The sequence below is a fragment of the Lygodium microphyllum genome, chromosome 19, assembly GCF_053477565.2.
Source record: "Lygodium microphyllum isolate KBCC chromosome 19, Lygodium_microphyllum_v1.1.10, whole genome shotgun sequence".
In the NCBI taxonomy this organism is placed as follows: domain Eukaryota; kingdom Viridiplantae; phylum Streptophyta; class Polypodiopsida; order Schizaeales; family Lygodiaceae; genus Lygodium; species Lygodium microphyllum.
In genome coordinates this window covers 29,177,609-29,201,730 of record NC_141153.1, presented here as the reverse complement: position 1 = coordinate 29,201,730, position 24,122 = coordinate 29,177,609, and the positions used below count along the sequence as shown (strand labels likewise).

The following is a 24,122-nucleotide window of genomic DNA, read 5'->3' as shown; positions in this document are numbered from 1 at the left end:
TTATATTGATTCACAATTCAATAATGAATTTTGCCATTATACACACACACACACAAGACCTAAATGTGTATCTTATTTTCATTAATTTACACTGGTGCACATATTGATTAAATACCACCACATTGTACGTAAGGTGCTGGTCAAGTTTTTATATGCCAAAGGCAGAGCTACGACCTCTTTTTCTGAAGTAAGATATTTTTCAATTGGGAAAAAGGGCAAATTGGCAGAAGCTATCACTATGAGCATTCATTAGTATTGGTAACTTATCTTGCCAAATTTGTATGGGAAGTGAAAGGCAATACGAGCTGAGTGTATTTGCCATTTTTATAACTAAAAGCTCTGTAAGATTTCAAGGTTCTAGACATTCCTCTTTAAATTTAGAAGGTTTTTCTGAAGTTTCACAATTAAAAGTTTCCAAATCAGTTAAACCGTATCATTCCATCAAAAGTGCGTTTTGGAAACCAAGCCCAATGGCCTGAATCTTTTTGTGAGTTTGGAGCATTGGCTTTTGCCTATACACAAAGACGGAGTAGCTCAGCACAATAATTGTACCTCCAAATGGCACTTATCAAGAACATCCTGCGTATTGTGTGATAAGAAACAAGGGAGAAGCCAACCCCAAACTCCCAAACTTACTCTTTCCATGCATATTTCTAATGATCATTGTCCACAATTGTCATTGCATGGCCCGATTAAAGGTAGCCTTCCCCAACAAAGCCATTCCTACTTCTTGTACGAATATCTCACACAAACTCTAATGGAGGCAGAACACTGGCTTTTTACTTACAGCAGCTTCCCCCTTCGTGCCATACTTCAAATTTTGCAGAGTTAGAAGTAAGGCGTATCAGAGAGGCATACAGCCTTTGTCAGGTCTAATTCAAATGCCTTATGTAATCTTATCGCTCTCGGGAGGCACGTTCAGTTGAAAATTACCGAGAAATTACCTCACCTATTCTTTTTCCGACCTTCCTTGGCAGGGGCCTTTGCCAACCATGCGATTGAAATTATAGTTGGATGTTTCACTGTTGTATGCAGAATACAGACCTAAAGTTGGACGTATGCACTCTGCCTACTACACCAGAATGGAATTTCTGAAATTGTGATCTATTTTGTGCACCATCCTGAGACTTTTCAACAAGAACAGCAGAACATGTCTCTTGAGAACGTGTGAAAAACCCATCATCCCTCGCAAAAACAAAACAACAGCGAGTTGGTTCATCTGGATTGACGGCGCATACTTGAACCTGTTTCTACATGTTTGAGCAGAAACTCGCAGACCTTTTTCTTGAGCCTATCCAGGATTTCCAGCATTCTGGAGTCCAGCGTGCTGTAGTCCAGCTGCCCTATCCAGTCATTCACCTGCCTGAGCTGCGGCAAAGCCCAAGCCAATGCTCCACCGTCCTTCTGTGACTTCCTGACAGTTTCAGCATCGGCATTACCAGCTGCCTTCGTCTGTTTGAATTGAAATCCGCGGTTCAGGGCCTCTTCTAAATACTCAAAGAACCAACTCTGAGACTCATTCTGGAGCTGCCTTGCCAACTCTGCTATGCCTTGCACTCTATTTTCCTTGAGCCAAATCTGTACCATGCTGCTCCCTTTACATGGCATTTCTGTTGTCGACCTGCTTGTGACTTCCAAGGCATTCCTTGTAAACAGCATATCAGCACTTGCTCGTGGCAGGGCTTTCAGTGTAGCTGTGGCTGGGGAAAATTTTGTCTCATGATTGTCCATACGTCTTCCAGTCGATCTGTTTGGAGAGGGTGATGGTCTTCCATGCGTCCTGCTAGGTTGCCTTTGGAGTCTTTTAGGGGAGGGCATTGGGCTGCACCCCTTTGAAGGAAGTTTCAGAGGCGTGCTGGTTGATTTAAGAGCTTGTTTCAAAGTACCACCTTGCAGAGGCTCCTGCAAGTTTTTTGAGGACCGGTTGCTGCTTGCATTCACAGGCTGACATGCTGATGATAGTGATACAAGATCAGTTGATAGTGCTGCAGAGATCCAAGAAGTGGCAGTTTGTAATCTCGATATGCAAATGCTTTGTGCGTCGTCTGCCTCTTTTGAAGAAATTAGCGGTTCAAAAGTTCTACCCTGCTTATAGCTTTTCACCAGAGCATCGGAAATAACCTTCGCCTGTTGAAGAGAAGTGCAAAAACCAAAATATCTTTCCATAGACTCGTTTGGCGATTCAGGCCTTGCCAAAGAGCGCATTTCTGCATACACACTGCATAGTGCAACTGCAAGTTTGTTAGCAACATAAGCAACATACAGATAGAAGAGCAAGAGAACGTCTATCTCTGCATCTTCTTTCTTGCACATATAAGATCGTACATGTTAAGCATTGACCCTTGATTCATGAAAGGACAGAGTTTTGGGCATAACTCACCACTAGAATGTGAAAAGCAGTAAATATGGCTTACATAAATAAGCTGAGAGTCTATCCAGGCTGCAAGGAAGGAAAGACACTTAAATCTAAAATCAACCCTTAAGATTGACTGTTGTCATAGCCTCTAGAAACATCCTAGGTTCAAGTCACATAATACATCTCAAACCAAAGAAATCCACCCTTGGGATGAACTGTTGATAGGTTTCAAGCATTGTAAACATATAGCACAAGGATGTTCTCCAGGAAACGCAAGGTAAATAAAGTGTGCTGAAGTTTTGGAGCATCCAGACAGACTTGTATGCAAAATGCTGTGGCTTACCTATCTTTTTGTAAGCATCCTCATAGTCGGAGGCTCAAATTACCTATCTCAGACTTGTATGCAAAATACCATTACTTACCTGTCTTTGCGAACTGTTAGAGATTTCAAACTGAAGCTGGGCAATGGTCAAAAACGTTGGGCAAGACCCTATTATTTTTCAATCGTGCTCAATCAAAATTCACTGGAGAATGAGTTTTAGCAACTGAATTTGCATGGGCAGGTGTGCCATGTGGCAATCAGCCATGAACACAGCCATGCAGGGCTGTTCTGGGCAAGGGAGGTCATTTTGTGGACAGTAGTTAGGTGATGTTCTCAGGCAGGCAACAGCAACTGTTGGACAAACTGGAGCAAGCAACCTGACCTAAGGCAACCTGATCTGGGATACTTTCTAGAGCAGGCTGTTAGCAGGATTGTCAGCTTATGTGTGAGTCAGTGCATGCCAGTTAGGGCTGTGCACACTTGATCCTTTTTTAGGCATTTTATTGCGACTTATTTGTGTGGCTGACCAGCTGCTATTTATGTCCTATTTTGTGCCTATTTATTGTGAGGCTCCTCCTCCTGTCAAGTCAGTCATCATCATTCATCAAGTGGACTTTCCATTGGAGAGAGGAGCCGATGCTAGTGCCCACACAGCCAATTACTCACTGTTGTACACAATTGTCTCATGTTTGGCATATGGATTCCATTTCCCCAACACATCTCTGAGTTCTCTTCTTTTGCAATGTTCTTCTATTTTCGTTCTCTTTTGTCTTGTGTTCAGCAGTTTATTTCAGCACTCATCTATGCTTCCATTGCTGCACCACTTCTGACACAGTATCAAATTGCATGATCTAGGTTCTTGCTATGATTTCTCTACTCATTTTAGGCCTTCCCCTTCATTTGCTGATCAGGCCACTGTTTGCTGCTGTCCATCGTGCAGTTTTCCCTTTGCTTCAGCGTCAACTAGCATCAGCCCCTACAAGACCTGCGTTTTCAAGCTGCACTGCTGTTTACTCCATCCGGCGGCTCATGTGTCGTCTATTGTTTTACCCCAGATTTTCTGTGTTTCCAGCATCTAACACTTCTCTACTGCTAAGCAACATCTTGTGAGGGTTTTCTTGCAAGTTTTCATACTAGCAGCATTGTGTTTTTGTGATCAGCCTGTGAATACTACCTTTGAACTCTTTTTGTGCGATCTATGTTGTTTGGTTGGCAATCTTCTCTCTGTCTACCTTCTATCTTCTCTTCTTATCCTCCATATGGCTCCTCCATAGCTTCTGCAAATGATAAGTTACATGGACTTGACTATCTTACATGGAGTGCTATGATGAAAGTTTGGTTTGTGCAAAAGCAAATTTGGTACATTGTTTGTAGATCTATTCCTTGTCCTCAACATCCTTTTCCACTTCAAATGTTGTAGAAGGCACCTTTCACCATGCGTGCAATGACCGTTTATGACCAACTTCAACAAACGAAGTTTGAGTCTAAGGACACCATTCAATCACTTTTGCTCCATGTTACACAGGTACAAGACCAACTTCAACACATGTAATCTACCCTTTTAGAGACACATCTTGTGGGAATGGTACCTACAATCTCCCCTCAGAGTTTGATGGAGTGGTAAATGCTTTGAAGTTGCAAACCTCATCTTCACCTGTGAGCATGAGGCATCTTTGCATTTACAAAGGAGACTTATGTTTCATTGTGGAGGTTCCAATGAGGTCTTTACAACTTCACAGAGAGAAGTGACAAGAAGAAGTCAAAGGCCCTATATTACCATTATAGTAAAAAGGGACACTAGCGAAAGGACTACAAGGACTTAGCAACCTCACGGAAGAAGAAGGAAAAGCAAAAAAGATGCAACCGAGATCCACTTCTTCAGATAGAGGAAAGGGCTTGACTATCTCTTCCTTTGTTGCTCTCTAATCCAAATGATGCGATCATCCCTCATGACTCTCGAATGCAAGAGAGGAAGCATGAGAGGGTGGTCAGATGGAGCAACCCAACCTCATCTATATAGGAATACAAGTGCATAGGTTCCAAAGAGAGACATCCCTGACACATCCTGGCAGGTTAGAACCCTAGAGCTAAGATTGATATCGTGCTTATCATGAGTTGGATATTTGATAGAGATCGGGCTTCACTTCTAGTCTTGTGCTCACATGAGGAGACACTTTGGTAGTCTAGCCAAAGGCAAAGAGTCCATGGTCGCATATGTTCAAAGGCATTTTTGACAAGACGCGGTCTTGTATGGTATTGTGAGATATTGATTGACAAACACAAAGACATGCTATGGTATTTCTCTAATTTCACGAGTTGGTACGATTGACATCAACCTCAAGTTTTCTTCGAGACACCTTGGTGGTGGCTTGATCACCCACTACTTGGGTGGTGTCCATGGTTCTACTCTAGTGGCGCTATGTTGTCTGGATTGTGATGAGTCATTATCATTGTATCATTATATTGTATCAAATCACCCATGATCTGAGAGACAATGTTAGCAAGATCATCAGCTAATGTGTGAGTCAATGTATGCCAATTAGGGCTGGGCACACTTGTCCTTATTTTAGGCACTTTATTGTGATTTATTTGTGTGGTACTTGTGACATTTTATGCCGCATAGCCAACATTTAATGCTGGCCGACCAATCGCAATTTATGGCCTATTTTGTGCCTATTTATTGTGAGGCTCCACCTCCTCTCAAGTCAATCATCATCATTCATCAGGTGGACTTCCCGTTGGAGGGAGGAGTCGGTGCCAATGCCCATGCAGCCAAAGACTCACTGTTGTACGCAACTATCTCATGTTTTGTATATGGATTCGATTTCTCGAGCACATCTTTGACTTCTATTTTCTAGTGTTCTTATCTTTTCTTTCTCTTTTGTCTTGTGTTCAATAGTTTATTTCAGCACTTAACTATGCTTCCATTGCTGCACCACTTCTGACAGGCAACCTAACTATGGGCATCAATCTGAGATGCCAATTGCTGGTGGTCACTACTCAAGGCTTGAAAGAGCTAGATTCTCTCTCCTATTGTTCATATCTTCTCCATGTCAATTGAGGCTTAAATTCTTGAAGAGTTACTGCTAAGAAATTATTGATTTGAGATATATAAATAGAAAGGATCATGGCTGCCATGGGATGCGTGCATATGTGTTTCACTCGTCCATAAAGAATTGTTCCTGTAAAGAAGAGAATTGACAACAATTGTGAAGACATTTGTTGGTCTACAACAAGGCTGACTTGCATGCAATAAGACTATGAGAGTGCGCAACGAAAGAAGGAACATGAACACACATACACACACACACACACAAAAGAAAGCAAAAAATGAAGGAAGAAATATTGCACTGACTGAAATGAATGTTGAATACAAAGGTGTGGACTAATCAATCCCTTCACGCAACCCAAAGCGTCACTGAGAGCACTTGATCAGGCTGAAATGTGTGGTACCCAATGTTGGAGAGAAGCGGGAGCAGTGTGTGCTGAATCTGCAAGAAAGAGTGCCTGAGAGTGACCAAGAGGGCTGTTATAAATAGCCCTCTCCTCCTAAACCTGGCCAACCAGCTTACAGCCTACCAAAAATTGGCCAACTACCCTAAAATGGTTCGACTCAGAAAATGTGCCCTAAAATGGGCGAGCAGCCACTCAAGAGTGAAATGCACAAACACATAAATGCTGAACAAACTTATAGAGCTCCTTTGACTCCTACCAAACTTTGACAAGAGCTCACAACCAAGAGATGGCAGACTGACATACAAAATAGGGCAGGCTAACACCCCCTCCCAGATCCTGGGAGTGTCTAAAGACCTAGCAACCTCATGTGATGAAGCAAAGAAGCCTCAGGCAAAGGCTTCGTGAAGAGATCGACCGCATTGTTCTCCATGGAACAATAGGCCACTATCACAAGGACGTGAAAATTTGATGCTTTGTTTATGTTTAATTGACATTTGATTAAAGGATTAATAAAATGTGCAATTAAAAGATGCACATGTGTTGCACATGTGAGGTGCAAGCTACTTTTTCACAGTTGAAGGCCGAAGAACCCTGTTAAAAAGATGGATGTCAAAGGCAAAAGTTGTAACAAGTTACACTTGTTAGATTCTAGGTGAATTTTGGTGTCAGCTTGCCCCTAGGACCATTAATTGGCCATTAAGTGTCAGTGGTGACACTAGGAACTAGGCATTAATTAATGGATTAATGCTTGTACAAGGGTCAATTAATGCATGGGACCACTTTGGGTTGCAAATGGCCTAGCCAATTAATTTTTGGATGGGCAAGGTCAATTTTTTGAGCATGGATCAAGGGCTGAATTAATTTTCAAAATTAATTAATTCTGAGAATTAATTAAATGGCTGGAAATTGCTGAAAATGGCTGAAAATGGATTAAGAAAGCTGCCACTTGACAAAACTTTTCCATGCAAGTGGGGGAAAGGCTAAATAGGAAGAGGAAAATCTCGTTTTTTCATTTTGGAGCTGTTGGAAAGAGGTGTTGTTGCTGCTAACTTTTGGGGCCATTTCCCAGCCATTGGAGACCATTTTGGTGATGGAGATTGCATATTCTTGACCTTGGGAAGCTAGCAATTGCTGCTGATGCACTTTCTCCTAAAGATCGGTCTCTGATGCTCCTATTGTTGTTGGGGCATCCGTTTGGGGCTGGTACAGCAGGGCACCAACTGATTTTGATCAGTTCTTCGCAACAAATCTCAAAATTTTCTCTCTTTACAGCATTCTCTCATCTCCTTCAGCCTATGCTCAGCCATTCTCAGTAATTCTCAGCCATTTGGAGGAGATTTCAGCCATTTTTGGTGGGTTGATCTGTAATTTCTGCAGTAAACCCTAATTTACAGTAGAAATTAGGGTTTAGCACCCACCTTGGGATCCGTGCCAAAGATTGAAGGTTCAAGGGATTGAAATCAGCAGCTGATAATTGAAGATTATCAAGGGATTTCAAGAGCCAGCCCATCCCGAATTGATTTGGGGCAACATTTAGCCAGCCAAGGGTCAAATTGGAGAAGAAGTCCTGGGTGAATCAAGGGGCAAATGACCCAAAAGGCTTGATGGTCATTTATGACAGCAAGAGCAATTGGTTAGCAAGAGGAGGTTGAAAAATCTTGAGTTGTACTCCTTCCAATTGAATGAAAGCTAAAGAAATACCACAAGGGGCGCCAATTTTGGGACCAACAAGGTGTCTATTGTCCAAGAATGTTATGGTAAAGTGTGTATTTCATTTTATGTGCATTTATTTATTGCTGTAATTAACTCTTAAATCAGGTTATCACCACCCATTCCAAGAAGGAAGGTTGGTTTCAACCACTGCCAGCTCTGAATCCACGATCCACTCTCAAACATAGTGGTACTGAACCTCGATGTGCTTCGTACGATCATGCAACACTGGGTTCTTGGCCAGAGCAAGGGCACTTTGACTGTCCACGCGTAGCTCTGTAGATCATGTCTGTGGAAAGCCAATCTCTGCCAACATACGACCAGTCAAACTGCCTCCATAACGGTCGAAGATAAGACCCGATACTCACCCTCTGTAGAAGAAAGAGCCACAGTAGGCTACACAAGGCACCTGTAATGGATGGGATCTATAAGGGGAGCTCCATCTGTCACAAATTTGGACTTTGGGTCCATGGGGCAAGAAATAGTCCGACACTCCGCCATATGAAACTCTGAAAGAAGCTCGAAGATGCTCCTGTTCTGTGAAATAAAAATGCCATGTGCCATCTGATAGATCTCCAATCCAAGAAAAAAGTGAAGGATCCCAAGATCCGTCATGTCAAACTCCTACCTCAGAATAGTTCGAGTGTGATCCACCTCTTGAGTGCCACTCCCTGTAATGATAATATCATCAACATACAAAATCAACAAAACACAACGACCACCCTCACACCGAAAGTATAGGTTGGGGGTTATGATTGGAGTGATGAAAACCACTCTACACGAAGACGCAGTCAATCCTCTGGTACCAAGCCCAAGGAACCTACTTCAAACCCTAAAGAGCCTTCCGCAACCTATAGACATGATCCTCCATCCCCTGCACAAGAAAACCTAGAGGCTGTGAAACATAAATCTCCTCCTCAAGGACACCATTCAAGAAGACTGACTTGACGTCCATTTGATAAACAAGCCAACGGTGGTGAGCTACAAGAGCCAAAATAACTCGAATAGTAGACATCTGAGTCGTAGGAGCAAAGGTCACAAAATAATCCAATCCTGCCCGCTGTGCAAAACCCTCGGCAACAAGCCTTGCTTTGTGCTTGTCCAAGAAACCATCAGCAAGGTACTTGGTCTTAAAGACCCACTTCACACATCACCTTCCGCTTCTTGGGACGCGGTACAAGCTTCTAAGTCTAATTTTGCTTGATGGAATCGAGGTCAATCAACATACCCTGTCTCCAAACATCCTGTGCAAGAGCCTCCGCGACCGTAGAAGGCTCAAAATCCTAAAGAATATGTGACATAAGAGCATAGTTCACACAAAGTGAACTATCTCGTTGGGCCTGTAATCGGGCTGATCTGTGTGGATCTGAAAGTCAGTAACACAGGACTCCTGCATAAGTTGCTTGTACCACCGAGGAATCCTAAGAGACTCCTCTTGCTGCAAGGGAGACCTAGTAGCCTCTAGAACCTGCAAAGCACCTGTCCATGGAAAGGACTTCCCCTTACCAAGGAAAGGTAGATCCTTCTCATCAAAAGAAGTCTCCCCCTCTAACAACTAAGCATCCCTAGAAAACTCCTGAGGGGAGGCTGAAGGGATGAAACAACTTGACGAAGTAGTCATGTCCACCAAGGTGAAAGGAAAGCTGATGTAGATGGTAAAGGAGGAGGGGTAGGAGGGGGAGGAGCCGAAAAAGGAGGGGTGCTAAGAGGCAACCTCGAAGAAAGAAGAGGAATAGAAGGCGAGGGAGAGTCAGTCGATAACGAAGTATCACCTGTAAGAGAACCATCAATCGAATCCTCAAAAGCCACAACCTCATTGAAGATCACATCCCTACTCACCTCAATCTTCCGTGATATCAGGTCATAGAGCCAATATCCCTTCATGGTCGTGCTATAGCCCATGAAGATAAGCTTCCTCGACTTTGAGTCAAGCTTCATCTTCCTCTTCTTCTCGTCCACATGGACATAGACATCACATCCAAAGATGCAAAAGTGAGACACGAAAGGCTTCTTCCCAAAGAAAGAATCATAGGGAATCATGTCTTGTAATTCCGAAGTCGAATAACGGTTGCAGATGTGAACTGCACTAGCCACTACCTCACCCCAAAGAAAATGAGGACTCCTATGCTCCACCATTGATCGGGCCATCTCGTTGTTGGTGGTGGTTTGGGTTGTTGACTGTTGTTGTTGTAGTGGTGGTGGTGATTTTGTAGCCTTGATCGATCAACCAAGAAAGGGGGTGGAAGCTTGATTAGACTCCTCATACATGTTTTGTTATGATTTATCCTAGAGCCAAAGGCCATACATAAGGTATTCAAGCAGTTCCAAATGTTTCTAATTGATGTCCCATCATTTTTCACAATATATTAGTGTCATCAATAAATAAATTCAGCACCATTTGAGAATCATCAAGTAGCTTAATCCTATTGATTTTATCTTTGTTCACAGATCATTTTGCACCACCCAACCCAAAGCATTAGTACACATTGCTAATAAAACTAGGCCAAAGGATAGCTTAGCCTAATGTACCTTCTGAGAGTACATGAATTAGTGAATGTACCATCGGTAGCTACTTTAGCCTTAGAAATGCCAAACAAAACCATAACAAAATTCATAAATCTTTTACCAAAACCTTTGGTGGTTTGTTTGATAACTGTTGGTCTCACAGGTCATTTTGGCCTCTTGTAGACGTTAATAAAGCATCTCATGTCATTTCATCTCTCTCTCGCCTCTCCCTCTCTCTCAACCTTCTCTCTCTCAAACATACATGCCTCTTATTTGTATGATCATTCATGTATGATGTATCCGCTCCTATGTATGTACTTGTAAGTTGTAGCACATGTTCCGCATGCGGCATATGCCATAGAGGTTTTGGCGTGTTACCCTCAAATATTCATCTTATATACTCCAATAGCATTGCTATTTAGACTTTAAATATCTGTCATCTATAGTTCAAAATAATGAAGTTATTTTTTTTTTGTACTAATATCGTACCGTACCTTATAAAATCTTAAGGTACCATTTAGTACCGTATTTTATCATACTGTACCGTACCGTACTTTTCGTACCTAACAACTATGGGCACAATACCTATGGATCCAATTATGTAGAGATGGACTCAAAGAGTTATACACAGCAATTTGCTACTTTCCACCTGTCAACTCAAGGTATGCACCATCATTCTTCAACTATTCCATCAGCCTGCTCCCATGACAATCATTGGTTGTTGGACAGCTTTGCCTTTGAGCATGCTACTGCCTCATCTTTTCCAGCCCTTGGTGCCCTATCAACAGCTGCACTTTCAGTCTGACTACTAATGTCAGCTGCTCCACCTCTTCCGCCACCTCTACTGTTTCCATCTACAGCTTTTGCTGCCAAGCAACAGGCTGCAGCCACTCAATGTAAGGCTCATGATGGAAGAGACGTCGAATGAATTCCAGCATATCAAAAATATTCCTGTTATGATCCTCTTGGTAGCCTTGGGTATCAGTCAAGGTCAGTCAGCGAGGCTAGCCTCCTCTTCAATCAAGACATGCAAACGTATATCCACAAGTATACTGAACATTGTACCCTTTGTTTCATTTGAGCATGGAGCTGCTATTGATGATTCACAATTCCCTCACATCTTGCCCTCTTCTGCAAATTCACTTTCATTTGATTTCAATAGCTTAGGTTTAAATTCCATATTTTCATCAAGCACCATAGGCTTAGGATCATCCATTTCCATTCTTAGCACTTTCTTTTTCAATATCACATGTTTGCTACCCACATGTGAATGACACTCTCTACCCTAGTTCATCATTTTTGGGAATACCACCCACTAACATTGTACCTTTCATACACTTGCAAAGGAGCATACCTATCTATCTTGGGATGGTTGTATTGGGTATCCCCCTCACTGCTAGACATGCAGCACCCATTCCATCAACCTTTAAGATGCAAGGATATCCATCCTCTACTTATGGTGCACCGACACACACTCCACGCATCACTTTGATGCAAGGATTTCCATCCTCTACTTACAATGTGCATGTCCAACCTCCTTGGACTACTCATACACATCTACCAGCCCATGCCCAATTAGCCCACACCAACCTATGGATCCACCATGCACACATTGCCCTTGCATAGTGGATACTTTGGGGTTAATCCCCAAGTGTACTCCACTCCCCCACACTACCCATCCTACTCCTCATTCAACACTAACACTTCTAGTGGCTCTCACCAAGAATTCCTTTACAAAGAAGACTCGTTTTAACAGGTCAAATTTCACTACTAGATCTAGTCTTATGGAACAAGTGCTTGAGTCTCAAGGCCTTTGGGACCTAGTATTTGGTCTGGACTATGTTAGACCCTCAAATGGCTCACTCCAACCATATTTATCAATAGAGAGCTTCCAATGTTTTAAAAATATCAAGTTAACGCAAGGGTTGCATCTTGAGTTTCACTCATAGTTACACCACTTTCCCATAGCATCCAATCATTGGAGACATCTCCTTGACCATTACTATGTGGTGAGAGATCAAACCCACTGTTTCAATCTCGATTATGAGCTAGAAGAGTTTTTTATTAAGAAAAGGAATGACCTAAAAATCAAGTTGGCTAAATATATGTGGTTATTCGCAAAGTTTACCACTACTGGCTCACCGAAGTCAAATGACGATCAAGTCACATTTTTCTTAAACAAGTTGCTTCTCAATTAAGTCCACAAAAAGATCTCTTTCCATTTCGGAGGGTTTATTTGCGAAAAATATTTGAATTTTCTCTCTGTGGATTCTCTCACCTTCTCCAACCCATTCTTAGAAGATCTCAGCTTATCTCAACCGTTAAAGCGGACATCAACAATATTTGGTGGACAATCCAAGGACTTTTATTGTAGACCCTAAATTTTCGCAAAAATTAGGGTTTCCATCAATAGAAGACATCGTACATTGAATTCAACACCTCAAATTTGTGGAATTATCAAGGAATTCAAATACTAACCCATCCATTGTGTATTTGGGGAAACATTTGGCCAGTCAAGGTCCCTTAAGAGCAAGTCTTAAGTAAAATTCAAGAAGCAATTTGCCCAATTAGTTTAATGATTGCATCTACAACAAGGGGCTTTTGGATCAACCAAGGAGATTGTGGAATCTCAGGTTCTGCCCAATCCATTAGTCAATAAAGTATAAGTACTACCAAAAGGGGCGCCAATTTTGGGACCAACAGGGTGTCTACTATCTAAGATTATGAAGGTAAAGAGGTATTTTAGTTTATGTTTATTTATTGATTGCTGCAATTAAGTGCTTGATCAATAATTACCACCCTATTTCAGAAGGAAGGCTTGTTTCAGAAGATATGTGACAACTCTCTTAGCATGCTCAACAACTATGTTGTATTTATATACATAATAGCCTCATAAAGAGGTCAACATGGTAGGTGAAAGAAAGGTGGATCCATAGAGTGGATGGTAGGTGTATCCATAATGGGTAGGTGAATCCATAAAGTGGATAGTAGGTGAGAAAAAGGTGGATCCATAAAATAGGATTCATTAAAGTGAGAGAGAGGTGGATGGATAAGGTCATTAGAAAGTGGGTTATTAAATATCCTCCATCAACATGTAGGATATTAAGTATTCTCCAACAAGGTTCCCTTTAATTCACCACTCACATTTTTCACCTTAACGCTGTGCCCACATGATCCACTCGACCCACCGATCATCACACGAGAATATTCCTAGGATAATTCTCCAAATCCCTATATAACTCACCACTTATTGTATACCATTAACTCTTTTCCACTTGACCCAATGATCAAGTCCATGCAAGCCATCTCATAATCATTGGGTCTTCAAGTTTAGTCCCCCTTCAAGTGTCTAAATAGTTAATCTTGCCAATACTCAATGCCCGCCATGGCATCTCGTCATTTGGGAGCCTTACAACATTTGGCACTTGGATCATAGACATGTGACTTTAGAGGCTAGCATTTGAATGACTTCCAACATTGTTGATAGCCATTGAGAGTTGCTATGAGTTCTTTATATTTTCAAGAGTTGATATGATCGACCTTGATCTTAGATTCCCTTTGAGCCACCTTGGTGGTGGCTTGATCACTCATTGTTTTGGTATTCATGTTTCATTTTGATGGTTATTTTTGTATATAGACAAGTCATTATCATTGTATATTGTATCGTATTAGATGACCCATGATTTGAGAGAGAGTGTTAGCTAATAAGTCAAGTCATGAGCAAGCTTGACCATTTAGTGGGTTGGTCATTTTATTATATTATTATTTCTAATTGAGTGTGATTGTCTCATTTATGGCTCTAGTTTATTTATTGGCTAGTTGTGCATATTTGCGCCCATTAATGCTAGTCGACTAGTTTATGATGTATAGCCTATTTATAGATTGATTGCTTTCTCATTCAATTAGTACACGTGTAACCATGCTCACAAGGATCCATTAGAGAGAGAGAGCCAGTGCCCATAGGCAATGGCTCATTGTTAATATTGCATTATCTCTTGACTTGGTATATGTGTTTTGTTTCTCGAGTAGTCTTTTGAGTTCTTTTGCAATGTTTGTCTTTTCTTTGTAGACTCTCTCTGTGTAGAGTTGAGACGGAAGCAGATAGAGAAAGAGAGCTGAAAGCAAGCACATTAATCGAGGAGCTCAATGACCAAGAACCAAACAATGTTTAACAGTGAGATAGAGTGAGAGTGAGTCGATGGATAGATGTGTACCAATGTGGTACACACAAAGAATAAAAGAATGTATTTATACTTTATACTTAGGGTATGGTACATTTACACCTGCTAGGGTGAGTTCACATGTGGAAGTAATATATACACGAGAGAGCGCATACTGAGCCTTTACACCCAACAACCTCCCGCTTCAAGGTTCAAAGCGAACGTTTAACCAACTCCCACAAGTCTGATGCAATGTTCATGTGGAGCCTTTGCAAGACTTTCAGTGAGAATTATCTTGTGATTTGATCTTAGTCAAGGTGACTAGACCATCATCTAGAACCTGTCCGATAAAATGATACCGAACATCAATATGTTTAGTACATGCATGAAACATGGCATTCTTAGCTAGACATACAACGCTCTGGCTATCACATCTAAGTAAAGGTGTTTTGGTGGGCAGCCCAAAATCCTTGACCAAACGACCAAGCCAAATTGCTTCTTTTGAAGCTTCAGTGGCTGAATATATTCAACCTCAGTGGTAGAGAGTGTTACTATTTTTTGAAATCTAGAGCACCAAGAAACGGCCCCACCAATCAAGGTAAAGATGTACCCGCTAGAAGACTTGCGAGTATCCAAATCACCTGCCATGTCTACATCACAATACCCCTGCAGATCTAATGTGCCCTTACCATAGCAAATACATTTTCTTTGTGTCCCCTTAAGGTACCATAAGATACATTTTACTACTTCCCAATGTGCTTTGCCAAGATTTGACATGAATCTGCTTACAACTCCCACAACATAAGCAATGTCAAGTCTAGTGGCAACCATAGCATACATGAGTGAACCACAAGCTGAAGTATTAAAAACACCCTTCATAGTATTGGCTGTCTTATCATCTTTTGGGCAATCCGCTTTGCTAAGCTTAAGATAAGGTGGAAAAGGTACACCAAGAGGCTTAGCATCAGCCATAGAAAAACTATCAAGTACTTTGCTGATGTACTTCTCTTGTGAGAGAAATAAGAATTGTTGCTCTCTATCTCATGTTGCACACATGCCCAAAATATATTCAAATACACCCAAGTCCTTCATGGAAAAGACTGAATTCAATTGTCTTTTCAATGCATTAATCTAGCTTTTATGCTTACCAACAATAAGCATATCGTCCACATAAAGCACAAGTATAATAAGGCTTCCATCATCAACCTTCTTAATATATAAGCAGTGAGATCGGCACTACTCCTAAATCCATGTAGGAGCATAAAGACATCAAACTTTTTATATCATTGTCTAGGAGTCTGTTTCAAACCATACAAGCTTCTCTTAAGCTTACATACCAAATGCTCCTTTCCTTGTATAACAAAGCCTTCAGGTTGTTTCATGTACAAATCTTCTTCCAAATCACCATGCAGAAATGCAGTTCTAACATCCATCTAATCAAGTTCAAGATCCATAGATGCTACAATGGCAAATAACACTCGAAGAGTGGTCATTTTGACAACAAGAGAAAACACTTCCTAAAAATCAATGCCCTCCTTTTGTGTATAGCCCTTAGCCACAAGTTTTGAGCTTGCCATTTACACACTTGATTTTATAGACCCATTTGTTAGGAATGACTTTTCTATCCTTGGGCAATGTAACCAAATCCCAAGTATCATTCTGATATAATGACTTCATATCTTCCTCCATAGCTAGCTCCCACTTTTTCTTTAATTCACATGATAAGACCTCTTTATACGTGAGAGGCTCACCTTCATCTGTGAGCAAAATGCAGTCCAAAGAAGGATCAAATCTTTGTATAGGTCTTCTGACACGTGTAGACCTTCTTACCCAATGATCTGTGTTATCAAGTAATGGATCCACATCCCTGATTTTGGTGCTCAAGCTAATGTTCAACATCCCCTTCCTGCCTATTTTCATCTGGCACTCAATAATGATATACGTTGATTGTCATAATCAGCATCAAAAGGATGCTGAATTTTTAGTAGCGAATGGCCGCTCAAATAACTAATCAGACTAAAATTTAACTTTATTTGTGTCTGAGTCATTAAATGTGACATTTTTTAGCAGCTTTGACTCATTAAATACCACATCCTGACTGCGTAGCACCTTTTCATGCTTGGAACCCAAACTCTATAGCCCATTTCACCTTCATCTCCATAACCCATAAAGATGCCTCTATGAGATTCCATGTCAAGTTGGGTTCTGCTATCAATAGGTACATGTACATAGAATTCAAATCAAAGACTCTTGAGTCGTCATATGAAGCAAGTTTGCCAAACCAAACCTCTTTAGGGATGCCACTTTCAAGTGCACGATGTGGAGATCGATTGCAAATATGCACCCGGTTTTAAATGCCTCTCTCCAAAACGATTGCGAGAGATTAGCCGTGGACAACATGCACCGAATCTTCTCACATAACATGGGATTCATTCGCTCAGCCACACCATTAGATGATGGATTATAAGGAGCTGTAAGCTCTCGTTTAATCCCATTGTCATCACAAAACTTATTGAATTCTTTAGATACATACTCTCCCCCATTATCTGTTCTTATGTATTTTAACTTTAAGCCGTCTTGAGTATAAACCAATGCATAAAACCTTTTAAAAGCATCCAATGCCTCACTTTTCCACTTAAGCAAATAGACCCATAGCTTTCTAGAATGGTTTTCAATAAAAGACACAAATAACGGAAACCACTATGAGTTTTTATTGGCATAGTGCAAATATCAAAATAAACTAAATCCAAGATACATGCCTTCCTAGAGGCTCCATGAGAGTATGGAGCCTTTACATGTTTACCAAGAATACAATCATCACAAAAGTCAAGCTTTGAGTTTTTCACATCAACTCTTCCAAGTGAAGAAAGTGTTTGCAAATCCTTTTGGCTCATATATCCAAGACGCTTATGCCATAACTCCATGTGTGACTGTACTTCAACAACTGCAACAAACTTTCCAAGAAGTGCCTTGTAATAGAGATAATACAAAGTCCCCTTTTTACCACCTCTAGTAACTAGCATAGATCATTTCTGTATTTTCCACATACCACCACCAAAAGTAGTGAAGTAACCTTTGTTGTCTAGCTGCCCAATAGAAAGCAAGCTCTTCTTGATGCCAAGTGCATACCTAGCATCATAAAGAATCGATTCTTGACCATTTTCTGGAGCCAGGTGTATGGTGCTCATTCCTTCAATATCACATACATGATTGTTGCCAAGGTAGACTATTCCAAGATTACCCTCTACGTAAGTAGAAGAACACTCCACAGATGGAGTTACATGAAAAGAAGCATTGATGTCAACAATCCACAATTATAGCAAACCATCATGAGCTAACAACAAAGCATCTATCACATCTGTTTTAGTGATATGCATGTCCTCCACTGTCATAGCAAGTGGATCTGAAAATGCAACCAACAAATCAACATCTTTATCCTCTTCTATTTCCTCAATAACAACACTAGATACCACATTTGCTTTTTCTGTCTCTTTAAAGGTAGAGCTGCCATCCTTGTCATTTCTTTTGCCTTTTGCATTAGTATGCTTCTTATATTCCTGTTCCTTTTTAAAGTACCTACAATTGGGCTTTTTATGCCCTTTGCAACCACATTGATAACAAGTTACATCTTGTTGTTTTTAATTGATTTTGCTATGATCTTTGTTTTTATTTGCAACATTATATCTTTTTTCAATTCTTCCTGTTACATTATAGGTTGATCCACTATTTTCCCCACTTGCCTTGCGTCTAATCTCTTCATTGAGAATAGAACCATGCACACCATCAAATGTCAAGTTGGGGTTATTGCTCAATGACACAACCAATGCTTCTCATGAATCGGACAAGGTCACGAACAAGAAGATAGCCCTCAATTTAGGATCAAAAGCTAACAAACCTACATCTTGTAACTGACTCAAAATACCAATGAAAGCAATTAAATGCTTTGAGGGACAGGTTTGGACTCATCAAGCTTCAAGTTGACCAACTTCCGCATGAGATGTACCTAATTGACAAGAGTTGTATTGTCATAAATAACCTTGAGTTCCTTCCAAACTACATAGGCAATATCAAGCCCCTTTATATCAACCAAGTTATCATCTGTGATAGCCATTTTAATGTAAGTAATGGCATTTTTATTCATTTTAGCCCAATCCTCATATGACAAAGTAACAAGCTTATGTTCTTCTAAAGCATCATCACAATCCTTTAAAAAGAGTATACCCTGCATACGATCTTTCCAAAGATCAAAACCATTGCCATCGAATTTACGAATCTCAAAGAGATTCTTTGTGTCAGACGTAGATGCACTGCCAGTCATCTTCAACAATACACAATTACAATGAAGGGCTGAATGCCTTCAGCCAGTAGCAAGGTTGCTGAATTGTAACAGCAAGTACATACTCTTGTACTTCCAAGGTGTCCAAGAAGTATATGTTTAGCTGCAAATTTCAGTCTCAAGTACTGATTACAGCATATGCACAAATCAAATATGATACATTTGCATTAAGAACAGCTCCCACTTCAATAATACATCACCAAAATTCCCAAATGCAATGACCCAAATGCTGTATTTACCACTGTTTCACTGCATAGTGAGTATTCAGCAATACATGTACCAAGAGAAGCTGCCCTTTTTCAACATTTGAAGCATCCAAAACTCAGAACACTCCCACTCAACAGTGAATTTGCTGCAAATTTCATTGTCCAATCTCAAAATGACTCAAAACACATCACCAATGCTAAAATCCCCAAATTTCTGCAGCAAATCTGCTCCAATTGCATAAATACATTTTCCTGAGCATCAAGTACGGGCTAATGTTGCAGAAATTTCACAATTTCTGCAAAAGCCCCAAATTTCAGGGTCCAAGAGTGCACAATTTTCAAGAAATTGGCTCAACTAAGCAAAAAATTTCACTTGCATTTGAGAATCCCCAAAATTTTTTAGGCCTATGCACTCAATGTTTGCAATTTATGGTGTATCAAGCACTGAATCTAGGAAAAGCCCCAAATTTTATGAAGCAAATTGGCACAAATTTGTGCTCTATGCTTGCTCACATGAACACCCACATGAGGGGAAATAAATCAAACTGAAAATTTTCTGATTTTAAGAAAAAGGTATTGGGGCCGTTGACCTGCGTCGTCTGTGCAGCCGCATCACGTGACGGCCTCTCGACTCATGCAGCCCCCTGTCACGCGTCACGCAATAGTCCAGTCGTATGGCCCCTCATGAAGTCTCCAGTCCCATCGTGCAGCAATCAGACGACTGGCCTCTTGTGAAGTCATCGCCTAGCCAATTATGCTTGCACACGACCCTGTCGCTTGGCGCCTGCTCTTCAATAGCCTGCCAAACTATTACGCCTGGTCACAACGGTGACGACTACACTATCAACCAACGTGAGCCATCAGCTCTAATACCAATTTGTAGAGTTGAGGCAGAAACAGATAGAGAAAGAGAGCTTAGAGCAGGCACATTAATCGAGAAGCTCAATGACCCAAAACTGTGCACCAATTTGATACACACAAAGAATAAAAGAAGGTACTTATACTTAGGGTACGGTACATTTACACCCGCTAGGGTGAGTTCACATGTGTGAAGTACACGAGAGAGTACGTAAAGGGCCTTTACACCCAACACTCTGCTCCTTTGTTATGTAATTCATTACAAAAGATTCCTATGCTTCCATTGTTGCATCCATTTTTGACAAGCGATCATGCAATGCAAAGGGTGAGTGCATAGGGAACGGTAGGCAATATTGAAGGCAAATGTCGAAACTTGTAGATACTAAGTGAAGGGTAGGACTACACTCTCAACCATGGATCCCAATATAGAAGGAGAAAGAAAAACTTCATATTGGTCTTCATGTGGTGCCGAAAACCATGGAGGAAGAAGATTAAATGCCCTTGTTGGAGGAGCTAGGAAAAAATAGTTGCCATTGTCGCATTGGGAGATGCTTGAAGTTCCATCTCAAGATGGAAAGTCTCCGTGCTAGTATAAGAGCAAGTCTCCATGAAAGATGAAACCACAAAGAAATGATGAGCTTTCCATGTCTCTAGCCTAAGAAGGATTGGTCATAGCAACATGGAATAGAGGTAATGGAAGCTTCAAATGGAGGAACGATGTTTCCTAATGCATAGGAATAGGGAATAGGTTCCAACTACTTGGTACATTCCTTATCACAATCTTGACAATTTTCCCTATAGAAAACATTTCACTGTGGAGAAATGTTGTTGGGAATGCTACGTTCCGTTTACTTGACCTCCACTTGCAACCCATTTGGTGTTATTTTCTCCCTCTGTTGCTTGGGCATCATCTTTCATCACACACACACACACACACACAAAAACGTGTGTGTGTGTGTGTGTGTGTGTGTGTGTGTGTGTTACACACTTGTTTTACAGCCCAAAGTCATAAATGGTTGCTTCTTTCCAATGCTTGTTTAGGCGAAATAAACCTAGGGATTGGACATAGATGCATCTTGTTGTTTGGGCTTGCCATATTTGAGCATTGTTTTGATAGTTTGACTTGATATTTCTATGATGTATCTACTATTAGCCTTGGCACTTCGGCTTCAACCTTCACACGTTTATGGCTCTAGAGTCTTTATTTTTTATAATTTTTTAGTATGTACTTATTTTATAGGATTGAAAGATCCTACATATGATCCATCATTCATTTTGTTCTTAATAGCAATACAAAAATTGGTTATTTTGGAATTATGAAAAGAATCCTAAATTTATCTACTTTTAAAAGCTCCATTTCCTTCCTATTCTCGAAATGGAACCTCGTTCTTATCACATTTTTCATTCATAACCCCACTTGAGGCCCAACTCCTCTCTCTCCTTGAAGCTGAAAACTCATTGAAAGACTGAAATCAAGCCCAAACAAATGTTTTCTCAATTTGCATCGGTACTTTTGCCAAATGGTAGCCTTTAAACCCAACTTTCAACATTATCCAACCATTACATTGATTTTTAAAATTAAATAATTCTAAAAACTAATTTCAACCCTTCTGACCCTACCCAAAATTAAATGTGCCCATCCATGATTAAATTAGCTAGACCATTTGCAACTTGTAGTGGTCCCCAACAATTGTTGACTCTTAGACTTGCATTAATTAATTAGAACGAGAATGGAGACGGGAACGGGGGATGGCTAAAAGCAAGGAACCGAGATGGGGGTGGGACGCAGGAGGAAACGGCATACATAAATAGCACTTGAAAATGTATGTGATGTGATGTGGTGGTGGATGTGTGGGCATAGTAATAGGGAATGCCCATTTTTTAGCTTCCCGTCCCAATCCCATCCCCATGTTAGAGCCCCCTCTCATGGTAACAAGGGATGGCAATTTATTATTCTTGTCCCCGTGGGCCCATCCCTATTCCCATTCCCACCCCAAAAAACCGGTCCCATGTTACTCTGTGTGTGGCTGAATGTATACTACCAAAGAACATACAAAAAAATCGCTCCTTAAAAGACACCCACTTCCAAAAAAAAAAGTCAAAAACGTCCCCTAACAGGGGACATGACAAGGGGACAGTCAGAACGGGGAGACAGCTGTTGGGGACGGGACAAGGGACATCCCATCCCATTTTGGCGTCCCCATTTGGCCCGTCTGTTCGGGACGGCGTTCTCACGTTTCGGGGCCTCGAGACAGTCATTCCCTATTACTATGGCCCATACCCAATCCACCCTTGCCCATATTTGGATCCACTATGCACACTTCTCGCATGCATGGTGGGCACTCTAGGATTACTTTCCAAGTGTATTCCACTCCATCTCCCTATCCTCCCTATCTACCGTACTTCCATTACACACAGTTTCCATCTCTTAGTACTACCACTCATGTTGCTATGGCTAAGAATGCCTTCACGGATAAGACTTGTTTTAATGAGTCAAATTTCACCACTTGGTCGAACTTCATACAGCAAGTGCTCAAATCTCAAGGACTTTGGAACCTTGTCATTGATACCGCCGGACCCTCAATTTGCTCACCCTAATCACATCCGTTAATGGAGAGCCCGCAATGCCACATCCAATGTTGAGTTAATGCAAGGATTACTTCTTGAGTTCCATTCTTAATTACAACATTTTTCTCTCACATCTAAGTATTGGAGTCATCTCATTGACTGCTATGCAGCTTGAGATCACACTCAACATATCAATCTCGATTTTGAGCTTTAAGAGTTTTCCATTAAGAAAGGGGATGATTTAAAAGTAAAGTTGACCGAACATCAACAGTTACTCACCGAGTTTGCTACTAATGGCTATTACAAATAATAGGTATGCTTTGATACCATACCAAAATAAGCGACGATGCAAAGAGATGGTAGGGTTTGCGGGAAATAATATAGAGTGTGTATAGCAAACACTAAGAGAGGAGAAAGTTAGGATCACAAGAACACAATGATAATGCATTGAATCATACTATGAAAAGAAAAGTTGATACAATGGAGTCGAAGCTCAAAAGATAAATGCATTGTCCTATTTGAATCAAGTGGCTTCACCTATGGAAATCTACACAGTAAAGGGAGCGAGATGCAATCCTCTGGGCAACGGACTATTGAAGTAATTACTCGAAGGTGAAGTACGGCTATCGAGTGAGTTAACTACAATCCTTTAATGCCGTCAACGATATGGAAGATAATCACCAATTGTTCGAGGGAGCGAACTTCAATTCTCTAATGCCAAGGAGTGACTTGGGTAGCAAAACGCAAATCCCAAAGTGTTGAAGCTGTCAAACGCAGGGAGAGCAATCCAAATGTTGATGCCAGATGATGGAAGATGAGTAGGGCTGCAAAAACGCAAGTCTCAACAACCTCTGTGAGACAGACGAGTGACTCCAAGTGATGAAGGAGCAGCCAAGCTGTAAAAACATGTCTCAATAGCCCTTGTGATAGACAAATGATGCCAAGTGATGGAGGAGCCAAGCTACAAAAACACAAGTCCAACAACCCGTATGATAGACAAGTGATGAAATCACTAGAACTTGGTGATGGAGACTGTCGCTAGAGACTAGGATGCTAACGCCAAGCTAAAGACGATGACGCTAGGCAAGGAGAAGGCCTCCACACTGAAAAACGTAGGTGAAGGCAGAGCTTGATGGAAAAAGATACTCGCACCAAGTAGATGATGGTGACACCATGTGAAAGATGCTCCAAATGCAAGGCCTAATCCTGAAATAGGACACTTGAAACAAAAGAGAAAGGGTGAAGGCAACCGTGAGCCACAAATCACAATGTTTTCCTGAAGGAGTGTGAGGGCAATGAAAGAGACTATTGAGAGGCGGAAAGGGTGTTTGATGACGAAGGAAGAGGGTTGAAAAATGACTGAAGAGAGTGATGGTAAAAGTGGTAAATAATAAATGAAGTGATTACATATTTATAGGCATAAGCTATCTAGGGTAGCACACCACTATGTAGGCATCCACTAAAAAAGTCGTTGAAATGTAGGCACCAATCCTTTTTGGAGCTATCAATGCAAAACCCTAAATGAAGTGAGTGAACTGAAAAAGTGATTTTTCAACACTAGCTCCCCAAAGTCAAATCACAATCAAGTCACGTTTTTCTTATACAAGTTGCTCGACAAATACTTCTGTTTTATCCAACACATTAT

The 24,122-nt window shown here is 41.0% G+C and overlaps 1 protein-coding gene across 1 annotated transcript in view; it reads right to left on the bottom strand.

Annotated features, from left to right (window-relative positions):
• Positions 1-250: 250 nt before the first annotated feature.
• Positions 251-24,122, bottom strand: part of LOC148019692 (protein CORTICAL MICROTUBULE DISORDERING 2-like) — a 36,746-nt gene continuing 12,874 nt past the window's right edge. The window contains exon 4 of the mRNA XM_087699825.1: positions 251-2,218. Coding sequence (XP_087555951.1) covers positions 1,216-2,218 — 1,003 coding nt within the window. The 3' untranslated portion in view covers positions 251-1,215. The remainder of the gene's footprint in view (positions 2,219-24,122) is intronic.